Raw genomic sequence first — 13,764 nt, 5'->3', positions numbered from 1 at the left:
CGATTGAGGAGATAGCCTAAATAGATGATAAAATGGCAATGTGAAACGTCCCCTGGGTCTGCTGTATATAGCCCTATACACGCTCCTACATGTATATTCGACATAAATATAGATGAATGGATGAATGAGGCATAAAATGGGAGTGTAAACGTCCCCAAGGCCAGGCCTGATGTATACATATAGGCCCCACTCTCCTTGTATTGATGCGACATGATGATGACTGATGAGCATCTAGAGCCAGCTAGAGGCACGTGACCCTTCCTCTAGTCATAAAACCATCCTTTGTCCTAACTCTACCCCCAGTTCCTTCCCTTCCTCCACTCCTAACATAATCTCATCAATTTTTATATCCACGCATCGATGACTCACCATGCCTATATACCACGTCTTGCAATATTGATATAAATTTATTCCCCTTAAAAAAAAAGAACTTTGATTCGATAAAAGTGCGCAAATTCATCAACAGTCCTAATTGGATTTGGGAGAATTTTGTAAAGGGAGGAAGGATACCGGGGCACTTCAATTTTGATGACGGGATAACAGGGGTTTACCTTGGTAATCCAGCTAGGCCCTAATTCTAATGGCTTGACTTATCTTATGGTTTGATGATCGTGTGGTTTTGGTGTTGTGTTAAGGTCTGTCAAATTTGCATTGTTTTTAGCTCGCATGCCTTGAGATGAGTGTAACGCAGCAGGGAGAGCACCCTCCTGCATGCAAGTTAGTGCTATGCGACTGGCGACAGCAGAAGCGTCATACTCTACTAAAAAATATGGATGAGTCACTATGTCTACATTTATAAATTAATCCTCTCAATCATAATCAATCATATCAATCAATTAAAAAATCGAAATAGTAGACTCGAATTTCTTAATTATTTCCCAGAAACACACACATAAACTATAAACTGAGCAGTATCTTCCGTAATACAATCAGAATAGATCAAATGGATACATACTATTATGCATCTGTACTTACCCAGGATACAGGGTTTCTAATGTCGTATGCGTGCCAGTCTACAAAATTATCTTTAGACTGGCACGCATACGACACGAGAATAAACACTGCACCTGGTTTGTGATTGAGTTAGCCTACAGTATATGGGAAGGAAGGAGGTACGGTAGGAAAATTGAAACGCACCCCAAGTTACAGCCTTTATTGATTCAATAGGAAAGTGACAAATGTCTATTAATTTGCTAAAGTTAGTCATTAATTTTGGAGGGCAAACAACGTCTTACTTCTCAATTTGAGGAGTGAGGTAGGGGAAAAATTGGTAATTGTACCAATACATTTAATAAATTAATTTCTGAATCTAAGAGTTTGTGAGGCACCTTTCAATTTATAGTGTCTGCTATCCAACATAAAAGACAGATGAACAAACATACTTTCACACCATTCACAACGATGTAGCAGACGATCAACCCGCACATCGGGTGCACTGCATGCAAACCGCAGACTGTCGCGTGCGCGTCACGCTTTGATAACGCGCGATAACGCACAGTTACATAACATGACTTATTTATGTCGCATGCCCGATGCCCTTTGCAGTATTAAATTTCTTAATGACATCGGATCGGTTTTCAATTCATTCCTGGCATAGCTGATTTCCTCCAGCTTCAATGAATCGCATCCAACAGAAGTACAACCAGATTGGGGAAACATTTGAGTGAACTGATTACGTAATGAGAGGCGCCAGGTCAGTGATAGTACACGAACGCTCATATGTATTTCATTTCCTTTTTATCTGAGAATGATAATGAAGATTGCTTTAAAGAGAAGGTTGAGTTCTGGGAAGAGGTGAAAAATAAATTGTGAGCGTTATCACTGTTATTATGCAAGTGTGGAAGAACATCATATAAAAGATGTTCCCTAAAAAGAAAGGCTCTTCAAAATAATGCCTTAAAATCCAAAATGGTTTGTAACAGCATAAAAGTCGGGACTGATTTTTACGCCACATGTTCGTTCAGTCCCATTTGCATATTTGTGTGTACAGTGCTTATAACTTTACCAATACCAAGACTGGGCCAAATTTCTTATCATTTTGATGATTCCGGAACCTTGTAATACACACCAATACTTATATGGCAGATGATCAACCTTTTCTTGTCGGTTCCACGCCGTTTCTTTCACAATGCAATCGCATGACCAGAACTCAACTTCATCTTTAAATATCAAGATCTGCCTTAAGTAGGTCCATGGTGTAACACTTTGGTTTGTCATCTAGTGCTGGTTCAGTGCAAAGGCTATGATATATAAAACAACTACACTAACATGGCTCTCAAGTCTCAAGTCTCAAAGCTAAGGAGATTCATTTTGAACGATACATGTAAAGCCTAAAATATAACTTATAACCGATCATCTACAACTTTCGACACCCTCTTTCCCTCCTGTTTGGAGGGGGACTGCCATATAAGAATATCCCCTATGCATAAAAGTACCCCTTCTCCCTTCTCCCCTCTTCATATCTCCTCTTTACTTTACCCGCTCACCATTTCCCTGTCCTACTTCGCTCCCCCCCCCCCCCTCTCTCACTCACTCCCACTCTCTCTCTCTCTCTCTCTCTCTCTCTCTCTCTTGCTCTCTTTCCCTTGTTCCCGATATTTATTTATCATTATAATCACTTCCTTCCACAACAAAAGTAAGTCAATTTCAAGATGTGTTTAACAGCAAATTCATATGTTTAAGTCTTTGAAGAATAATGAAGGAAACATGGATAGATCTTTTTCTTTTTGGTCTGATCCTAGCACTAGTCGTACTCTTCTAGCTGAAAACAATCACTAGATATAATCAAGGAGTTACTACACTAGTTGATGTAGACGGTTACATACGGGGGGGGGGGGGGAGGGGCATATTGTGGACTTGCCAATAAATCATTGTTTAAACCGTGATTTAAAAAACGCAAACAAAAACAATCATCCACCCACTCTAATTACGCCTTCGAACTTCACCTCCAATAATTATGTCCAACCCAAGCCAACAAACTGGCGTTTTGAAACACAACACAGCAATTATCATGTCACTTCACGAAGGTCGGGAAGTTGGGAAAATTGGGCAATTAACCGTTTAACCCGAGTTTCATTGGATTGAGTTCGGATAGAGTGGTGAATGGTCGACCTTGACTGTCATTCATGATAACCGGTTCAGAGCTCTGTGGTATCGTTTAGGCTGGAGGTAACAGGTTGACAAATTTCAGCACTGCTGTCTGCAGAGAACGAAATACTATATGTAGCACCCAAATAAATATTGTTTAGTATTGTCTAAGTTGGGATACGTTTGACTCGGAAGAGAATGAAAAGCATGCCTTCAGTATGCCACGAAATACATTACGTTAATTCTACCGACGTAAACAAAAAGAAGTAAACATTCCGTTCTGTAGTTGATGTGGTATTGACTATTGATAACAGTCGGGTGACTTTACTAAATAATTTCCCCACCCCAAGAAACAATAGATTTCGCAGCCTATACAACTGAACGCCGATCTACTAATTAACTCAATAGAAGGTTTAGAAACCAAGAGAAACAATAGGTTTACTAGGCCATATATAAAGGTAGTAAGGTACCCTGTTTCGTTCAATGGTAAACTCATTGACTAAGGTACTTGTGGGCACTTGATATTAATATCCCACGCCTGTAATCAATTTCCACTTGTCTTCTTGTTACACTCATTGTACGTATCAATAATTCAAAGTTATTAAACCTGAGAGATTTACACATTATTCGAAGTGCTCAGACGAGTGATATTTCCGATACCAATCACGAGCAATAAATCATAATCGATGCACGTAGTCAACGTAGGCATAGTCTGCAAGCACAAACCCTGGTCAGTCGTAAAAGTGAGTCTGCACTACAAGACTACCATAGGCCATGTACTGTAGCTGCTTAACAAAACCAGTAGGTAGCTGCGCTAGGCTTCTCTCAAGGCACAATGATTTTTTGATAAAGTGTCAAATTAGGGTCTGTGCTTGCAGACTAACGTAGGCATGCGTGATACAATAGTTAAAGAAGGGGTAAAAGAAAAAATAACACGTATACAGATGGATATCTATACTAAAAGTAACAATTAAAGAAGTTTTGAAAACATCAGAAAATAAAACGAGAGAAGAAAGGCAATCAATCATATTTTGTGGAATAAAAAAATACACAATAGACGGTACACAAGCTGGCCTCGTATAACTCCCAGGGGCTCGAAAGTAAACTCTTGTAGTATATTCACTACTCGAATCTTGAGTGGAGTAAAATGTTAACGTTCGTATATCAAATTTTGTTGCTATTTCTTCGATTTCTTCGGTAGATTCTGAGAACCATAATATTTGTCACGCAAGTTATAGGCATTTGAATGGCTTGTTTAGAGTTTTATAGACCATTGCCATTGATTGCAGTTCTCATAATCAAACGAAAATAAATTGGATTTTTTTTTTTTTTCCCTCTCACTCGGTGAAAGAAATTGTTTTCAGATTAATATGAATGGATCATTGGATCCGGAGTAGATAGTTACAAGATGTACATGTACAAAAGATTGTATTATAGCTTGTTAAATGAAAATACATTTTAAGCTCAAATCAAATCAACATGCATTAATTTCAGATTAATCATTTTATCATGATATTATTGAAATGTAATGAGACACGGGAAAGGATCAAAATATTTTTGTCCACGGATATGAGGGCAGGGAAGGTGTATTATCACATCTACAAAACTATAACCAGAGACTCAGATATGCTATTATAACCAGGGAGATAAGACAGATCCTCCTTGAAACCCATGCACGGACTCAGGACTGGAGTCTAGAGAACGATGGATTTCTCGTTTATTATCATTCGCTGGCCCTGTGCCGCCAATGTAATATAGAAAATGAAACCGGTGCTAAAATGTTCCAATTCACATGGCTTTACATAAAACCTTGTAAATGCCCAGCCTGACGGTATATCAATCATCCAATCAACGCAAATGGTGCCTTCTTTACAACTATTCCGTTGTACCATCGACAGTCATGAGCCACATCATGACTCATTTTACTCAAACACAATGGGTCCTTTTGACGAGTGCGGGCGAATATAAAAATTCAAAAGCCGGCGACCTGCTTTTGAGATTTTTACACTCGTAGGTTTTGTCCTTCGTGAATAAATGAGCTTTGATGTGTTACTGTAGTGTAAAGCTAAAGCTCATAAATTTGGCTTTTGATCAATCCGACTAGACAAGCATCCCTAGTTATGGTACGGACCTTTGATAAGTGCCCCTCCCCAATACGGTTCCCTTTTCTGCTTTTTTTCTGATATACCACTCCCCCTTCACACACACACACATTCTCTCGCTTTCTCTCCATCTCTCTCTCTCTCTCTCTCTCTCTCTCTCTCTCTCTCTCTCAATCTATCTGTCTTCGTTCTCTCTCTCTTCCTCTTACCCTCATTCACCTTACCTCTCCTTCCCCCTCCCTTTCATTATCTACTTGACAACCTCTCTCTCTCTCTCTCTCTCTCCCTCTCTCCTCTCTCTCTCTCTCTCTCTCTCTCTCTCCCCCTCCCTCTCTTCTCTCTCTCTCTCTCTCTCCCTCCCTCTCTCCTCTCTCTCTCTCTCTTTCTCTCTCCCTCCCTCTCTCCTCTCTCTCTCTCTCTCTCTCTCTCTCTCCCTCCCTCTCTCCTCTCTCTCTCTCGCTCTCTCTCTCTCTCTCTCTCTTTCTCTGCCTTTCCCTCAATCCTATATTAAACCATCATTTTTAAAGTCATTTCATTCAATGAAAACAAATCTGAACGCGATTAAAGAGAACCAGGCACAGGTGATCGTTCTCGACAATCAATCTCTTTTGTCAAGGAGTGGTGAGTGCTTCGAGAAAAGGCGAAGAAAGAAGTCGTGTTCAGTTTCCTTTCATCAACCAATCCTATCAATGGGTAACCTCCGTAGGCGTTGATTTTACGAACTCACAATGCGATGAATGTAAACACAGTCTCAAGGTGATCAGGAAATACGATAAACTTGCCAAAGAAAGTCTTAAAAAGGGAGTAAGAAACGCTTTCTTTGTTGGGTGCTTGCTATAAAATTTATGTTCTCTTGAGGTGGATGAATTCTAAACGTTTTTAAGATTCAGGAAACACAGTAATGTCAACGACCCACCATTTCACGCTAATTTGAGAAGTTTGTTTATTTCTTTATTTGTTTGATTTAATAGGCATGATCTAATACTATCATCAAAGGAAGCAAGGATTAATGAACTGTTCCCAGTCCACCTGGTCTGCCGCCTTCTCGAAGAAAGCGAATAGACTGGACAAAATATTTTATCGGCAAATGTAAGCCTTTCATTCCTTTGCGGTTGGTCACCGCGAGGCCCCACCCCCATACTCGGACATACGGAAAACATTCAAAACTGATAAACATGTTTGGTTTTTCTTGTGGCAAGAAAGTACTTCCACAAAAGCAAACAAAATCACAATGCATTATCCAATCTACATTGTTCATTTAGAAAATATCATTTACACATATCATTTGCGACATTCGATATAAGTGATACATGTTCTTTCATTGTTTCCTTATTGCAGGGGATATTAATAACAACTATGAAGTAACATTATAGTTACTACTATTTAGATAGTATATAGTTTTGCTTCTGGTGCAAATGAATTTGTTTGTTATCACAGATGTCACATGACATGTAGTAAAAGCTTCTCAGTTTCTATCTTATTTTTCCTGTGAATTTCCCCTTCAGTGTCTCTTTACAATCATTAAGTAAAATAATGTCAAGGAATAGAAAGGTTCTTTTCGAGGAATGTTTTCACAAGGGTTATTTGGTCATTACTTTCCCACGTTATTGGATGTGAAATTTGATATGGGTAGAATTAATTGAACAATTGATGATAATCGTAATATGACCATGTATTGATGTATTCTAAACTTCCCTGTTTGTACGTCTTCCTGATTAGCCTAACAATCAACCAGCTGTTTGAGACAAACAAAAATGAAATATGTCATCAGATTGTCACATAGAAAGATGTCGTAGTCGAGTGGTTTAAGCACTTGACTTGAAATGCAAAGGTCGTGGATTCGATACCCGACACGGCATTAATGTCCTTTGGCAAGACGTTGCAACACATTTACCAGTCCATACCCAGTAACAAATGGGGACCTGGTACGATGATGAAAGCATTTGTGTAAGTAATTGCCATGCCCTCACGGTTATCATATGGTAGGAATGATCCCCAGGGAGTAGAGATGGTGCACAATGCACATACTGTATTCCATTGTGCGTGAATGAATCTAATGACCAGGGTAATAATATCTGTAAAGCGCTTAGAGACGTTATTTCGTATTAAACGTTATATAAATCCAAAATTCCAGATTATCATTATAATGATGTAATAATTCGTGAGTTGTCTGACTTTATTGACTGCATAGTGCATAATTAAAGAAGGTGGTCGTGAGGAGGGAGTAATTGTGAGTAAAAACATGTAAAGTATGAATACGAACTACAAAGTCATGTAGATGTACAAGGAGTGTATTCTTCATCAAGGGCTGCCACAGGATCAGGATGAAGACTCTGGAGTCTGGGGTATCTGTGAAAATATTGTGAGAAAGGGTGTGTCCTTCATTCGAGGTCGGTCGGTCACTCAAAACAAGTTCAACGTCACTGGCGGGTCAACACCCGATGTCAACAAGAACCAAGAACAAGTGCAGAAGAACCGTCTACAAGTACAAGTATGGAGAACTGAATTGTGGCATATAAATATAGTCCAGCAAATCTACAGAATACAACACAACTCTAACAGTCATAATAGGGATAGCACCCCCTCCCCCTTCAAAGAAGGGTTTCGAAGAAGGAAAAAATGACAAATATACCACACAAGACAGATCAAACTCAAAAACGTCATGAAAGTGACGAAAGCCTCCACGTGGTTTTGGCTAACAAGTGTTGTTCTGGGTACATTTCATTTTGATAATCTAGTTATTCCAGTACTGATATTATTCTTCCCTTTATTGAATAACTAGGTTACTGACTGGGTCAAAATAACAAGTACATCATTCTATTGCATTAACCATGTTAACCCCCTCCCCCTTTTACCTCCCCCCCCCCCCTTCCCCCTCTCTCTTTCTCTCTCTCCCTCTCTTTCTCTCTCTCTCTCTCTCTCTCTCTCTCTCTCTTTCTCTCTCTCTCTCTCTCTCTCTCTCTCTTCTCATGGTCCTATTCCATTCTACGCATGAAGCCTAAGCCTAAGGCCAGGAACAATTCAAATTGAATTTATATCATATTCATATCCCCCGTCGACAATGTTTTCCTCCAAATTAGATCTTTGTAGTGATGATTTATATTGTCTGTGACAGACAATCGGTAGCAGGTTAATCCTTCTCCTAACCTCATGAAATATTAAAGGTAAAGTTAACTTTAGGTCATGCAAATACGATTATTTGTTTGGAAGAAAAACAAATTGTCTCGGGGCAATTGGGAAAGGTTGATTATGAAAAGGTAAATTGCAAACTGAGGTTTCGGAATCGTCACATTGACACAAAATGGACTCAATCTTGATGAAAAGCATAAGCACTATACATACACATGGGTATCTGGGACTACACACACGCGACTGTTTGATTTGGCGTTTGGCCAAAACACTAAACTATTTCTTTAATGTCATATCTTCAATACGAGGCCATCTATGATCTAAAGAGCAATCCTTTTTCAGAGGACACTGCTATTATAACTTTCTTCCAAACGTGACATGACAAGAATCGGAATGAAAAAGCTCACAATTTTCGTTTTTCACCTTTACCAAACCTTTATCAAAACTCAATTTTCTCTTTAAATACCAGCATGATGCGATGGGTATATCTCCAAACCATGGAATCCACCGCAACCAAACGGTCGTGGTTTGGGTTTTGCTTTTGTTCGGCAGTTGTACTTTAAAATATACTGTGATTTGTACGAAAATCAAAATCTGTGTACAGCAGCCTCACAAACAATTAACCAGTTTCAATTCTTGTAATGTAATTACCTTCTACACCTTGCTCACAAACAGATTAATAAGTTTGTTGGTTTTGAAGGAATGTGACTGTCCTTTTATGTTTTAATGATCGAAGAGATATTCAATGGAACTAAGTTTCCGGACAGAGTTCATTAGCATTTGGTTTCAAAAGTCTACATGCAGCCTTGCTTGTAGAAGAATAGTTTAGAAACCGATTAAACATATCACCGTTAGATTGCTGCGGTTTGGAAGGATAATCAATTCAAGCAGGTTCTTTTTTAATGTGAAAAAACATATTGCTGAATAGTGGACTTATGTAGGGTTCATTGCACTGTGAAATGTACTCAAAATGTTTAACTGTTGAATAGTGGAATATTTAGTCCGAGTGGCCTGTGGAGAAGGTCGCAACAACAACGACAACTACAACAACAACAACACATAATCCATTGTTTTATAACGTCCTGATTGTACCACTTGCATAGCATACAGAAACAATATAACAGAGCCACTCCTACTACCCATCCTCTCCAACTATAAGCTCAAGAAAGATAACCAACAGTCCTTTTCAGGACTACCAACATCCCCTTTTCAGGACTACACACACACTCTCTAGAAGGACAGATTATCAACAGTCCTTCTCAGGACTCCACAATCCTCTCCCCCATCTCTCACATGTGCAACCGTAAGCCACTGTATAGAAACAATAATACTGCATCATTTCAAAATATCACAACTGTTCATACGAGAGTAAAAAAAAAAACAGTTCGTGCAAATTGCAAAAGTCAAGTGGTCTTCCGACAGTGGAACCTTGCAGAAAAAGCTGTCGCAGAAACATAGGTCGCACACCCATGCAGGGCCAAGCCTGGTAAGTCTCTGGTTCTTGTAAACGAATCTCCTTTGTCCTTTGCTAGACTATGCAGAAATATTGTCAGGAGTAATGTGAAAAAGTATTTGGTCTGACAGACAGGCGTCCATGGCAGTGCGATACAAACACAACCAAGTCAGTGTTCCAAGACCGAGCCCAGTGATCGTATGACCACGGAGATACTCTACAGAGTGAGTGATATTATCTGATCATTACCAGAATCAAACATCTGATACTCGAATACTACTAGTTATACGAAGAATACGAGAAGATGTACTTGTATTATAATGTTTTAAAACAAAAAACGATTGAAGTCTGGACCTGCAGATGGAGAAAGATCGATTCGACCTTTTTCCAAGAGGATTTGAAGAAAACGCCGTTTTGCAGAAACAAAATAAAATTATTTCAGGGCAAAGTCCACTCCAAAATTAATTTCCTTTTAATAGATGCAGACAAACAAGAGAAACAGAGCAAAACAAATTGGAGTAAATCAGTAAAATCGGATAACTCGTGAGGAAGTTATTAATTTTGGGTAAAATATGAAACAATGGAAATCATTACACAAATTGCCAATTAGTTTGTGACGTCATTGCCTCACTATTTTATCAATTTTTGTTTAAATTGTTATCCCATTGATTTCCCCATGCCTTTGCTCAGGTTATATGATATTGCGTGCATTACATTTCACAAAATCTTTTATGAACTTTGAAGAATTGATACTATTTTCTGAATATACTAGATTAGTCACTAAAATTGTTGTATCGCCTATTCAATGACATGCTTTTGAATTCTATGATCATTGTATCAGAAATAAAGTAATGACATGTCTCTGGTTTTACAATGGATTATGAATACACGTTGAGAAGGGCAAGTCCGGAAAGGGGTGCACGGATACCCCCTCCCTAGATGAACAACGGTGTTTATTCGGTTTTGTACAGTTGTTGCGATAAGGGAATTAATGACCTAATCCCATTTCCGTTTGATATAAACAAGTTTAGATTGTCTACGCCCTGGTATTCATCAGATTGATTCTCACCCTCTCTCTCTCTCTCTATCTTTCTCTCCATCCCTCCCTCCCTCCCTCTTTCTTTTTCTTCCCCTTTGTCTTCTTCCTTGTTACCTCTCAAGTCATGACCCGAATTCCAATAACATATTGTTTGCCTTTCTATACTTTTAAGTACAAATCACACAACGTCATATGCATACATAGATAGAAAAGCGGAGTGAATTTTGCAATCATTCTTTCCTACAGTCTACCTATTTCTTATATTAAACCAATTTGAAGGTTTATACGTTCAAATATAACAATAACTCTGTCTGCAGATGAAAACAATGGATTTCCACGAGGCGTAGAGTCGAATCCAACATTGTTACATCTCATATACGACTGCAGACTGACCGCGGTGTATTTTCAGTTGTATTTTCGGCTGCAAAAATCAACAGGATACATCAATGGCCATGGAAGGTCCATAATACAACAGCAGGAGACGGAAAAAACGAATCGGTTAACAATGGGCATGTGACCACAGACATACGCTCCTATTCTCATTAAGTCAGGTGTAATAATATGTGGGAAAGAAACTTTCATTTGGCCAGGAGTTGATGGTTTGCAATCAAATCGACGGGGACATAATTATCTTACGCTTCAGCGATATTTGTTTCTTTTCATTCCTCTCACCGAATCGATCCCAGAAAGATGGTGAGAGGAATATTAATAAGATCGTGCAAAACATCATGCACAAGGTTTCCGCCAAAATATTCTTGTATAGAGTATTATACATTTAAATTTACATGATGAAATAACGTCTCTGACTAGAGTTATGCGCTTCAAAAAGAGATTTGGAAATTATTACCCTAGCCGTTAACAGCGCACATTGCATTTCAATGAATAATCCTACTATACCAGATACCCATTTACCTCACCTGCACCTGGGTTGAGTGTGGCAAATGCAGATCAATGTCTTGCCAAAGGACGCTATTTGTGAAATTGTGTACGTTGTCAGATGAGAAGGAAATATTCCTCTCCTTCTGGCAGAGGAACCGGGTATTTAAACTTTTCTTCCTCTGAAATATCTCTGTAATTGTAACAGCCCTTTCGAGCTGTCCTGAAGTCTGTAGACTGTAGAGTACACAGATAAGTAAATAGTAGTTGGATTCGGTACACCTACTAAGAATAAAGATACAAATTAAAGTAAACTAATATCCTGCAAATAAAAGTAACTAACCTGTTAACATGGGGGACTGATGTATCATTGACAGAGGATGAGAGCTCGTTGTCATTACTACTCGGGCATGACACCGACGTCGAGAGCATCGACCTGAGATGATGTCGAACATGAAGAAAGATCTTGATATAGCAGACGACGATGATGACGAGCGGGATGGGATAGATCCCCAGAGCCTGGAGGATATCGTAGTAGTTGGAATACTCATGTTTGGACTGTTGACTGCAGGTGCTGTATTTCGCGTTGTAGCCCAGTTGGCCCAGGCCGACGAACCCAGGGATGACGCAGAGAACGAAGGGTATGATCCAGGTTAGAGAGATCCAGATGGCCAGGTTACGGATCTTGAAGATGGCTTGGTAGCTTTGAAGACGTTTGGTGATGAGGATGCAACGATTCAAGGCGATTGATGCTAGAGTGTAAGTGCTACATCCAACACAGGTGAATAGGATTCCTGCAGCAGCGCTACAAACCCATTCATGGAGTGGCCAGCCATCTCTACTTAGCAACGCCACAGCATTCCATGGTAGAATTAACGAGGTGAGGAGATCAGCGACAGCAAGATTCACGACGAAAACGTTCGTGATCGTTCGTAGTTTTTTCGAGAATACGACGGCGAGAATGACCAGCGAGTTACCCGCGGTACCGAGGACGCAGGCGATGATGAACATCGTCGCCACGATGGCCCGTTGGGTGTAGTTGGTGAATCGAAACAATTCGCCCGAATCCCCCGTACTGGCGGGCGGGGAAACCATCGCTGACCCGCTCGATGTACTTAGCAGACTAGCCGGTGGAGCCGTATAATTTTCCATGTTAGGTAAATCAAATCCCTCTGTTAGAAACAAAAGCTGCATCAGAATTAGACGAATTCAAATAATGTTCATATCCTTTTTAATATAATCCAAGAGAAATATCCCGATCACTGGGGTTCTACTAATGTACAGGATAAACTGCGAATGAAATCCTGATAATGGTCTCAATGGGTCCATGTGGAGGGTTCAGATGGTAATGACATGTTTCAGACTTCGGTGGCATGAAACAAAACTTTGCCAGACAGACAGTTGACAAACGACAGTCAATGTGCAGACCATTAAAGTTTCTTTACTGTTCACCCCTGTCCTTGACCTGTGAGCAAACGCATCGCTCCTCCTCGATGATCACCAGCTAGCTAGCTCTCACACTCACAGCAGACGACACACTGAATGACCAAAAAGCCTCGGGGCGGGAGAGAAAGAAGACTGGTAATCCTTTCTTGAACCAGGTTACGTCATATCTGACAAGCATTTAGCTTCTTCACTGGTGAGTGAGTGGATAACAACACCTTTCACGCATTGACTGCCGACTTCCGAAGTAAATTATCTTGCACCCATTTATATTGCGAAGTGAAAGGTGAAATATCTATCTGCCTAAAAAAATCCGTCGCGAGAGCGCTTTTTTATGTTTCCACAAATATGAACGGTTTCAGCAAAAAGTCCACTTGACAGAATCGAGTCTGGTTACGATTGATGATGATGACACCATTACGAAACTATTCCACATGTGTCCGATTACAAGGCTGGTATTTCGGTTCCTTTCACTTGTAAACCAAGCTCGTTCCACTGCCGAAGTTCACTCGGTATAATAGTTCCGATAAACATGAAAGACGGAGAACTATCCAGAGAAAAAGGATCCCTCGAGAGAGAAACTGGAGTAAATTGTCTATCGCTCAGTTCCGAAGAGGGAACATTCATCACTCAAC

At 39.8% G+C, this 13,764-nt stretch overlaps 1 protein-coding gene across 1 annotated transcript in view; it reads right to left on the bottom strand.

Annotated features, from left to right (window-relative positions):
• LOC756943 (alpha-1A adrenergic receptor) overlaps positions 1-13,433 on the bottom strand; it is a 34,035-nt gene extending 20,602 nt beyond the window's left edge. Inside the window, exon 1 of the mRNA XM_001197036.4 lies at positions 12,030-13,433. Within this exon, the coding sequence (XP_001197036.2) occupies positions 12,030-12,880 (851 nt within the window). The 5' untranslated portion in view covers positions 12,881-13,433. The remainder of the gene's footprint in view (positions 1-12,029) is intronic.
• Between the last annotated feature and the right edge of the window lie 331 nt (positions 13,434-13,764).

The sequence above is a fragment of the Strongylocentrotus purpuratus genome, unplaced genomic scaffold, assembly GCF_000002235.5.
Source record: "Strongylocentrotus purpuratus isolate Spur 01 unplaced genomic scaffold, Spur_5.0 spur5_scaffold_19, whole genome shotgun sequence".
Lineage (NCBI taxonomy): Eukaryota > Metazoa > Echinodermata > Echinoidea > Camarodonta > Strongylocentrotidae > Strongylocentrotus > Strongylocentrotus purpuratus.
The sequence above is the reverse complement of the archived record's forward strand: the minus strand, read 5'-3'. Positions and strand labels throughout refer to the sequence as shown.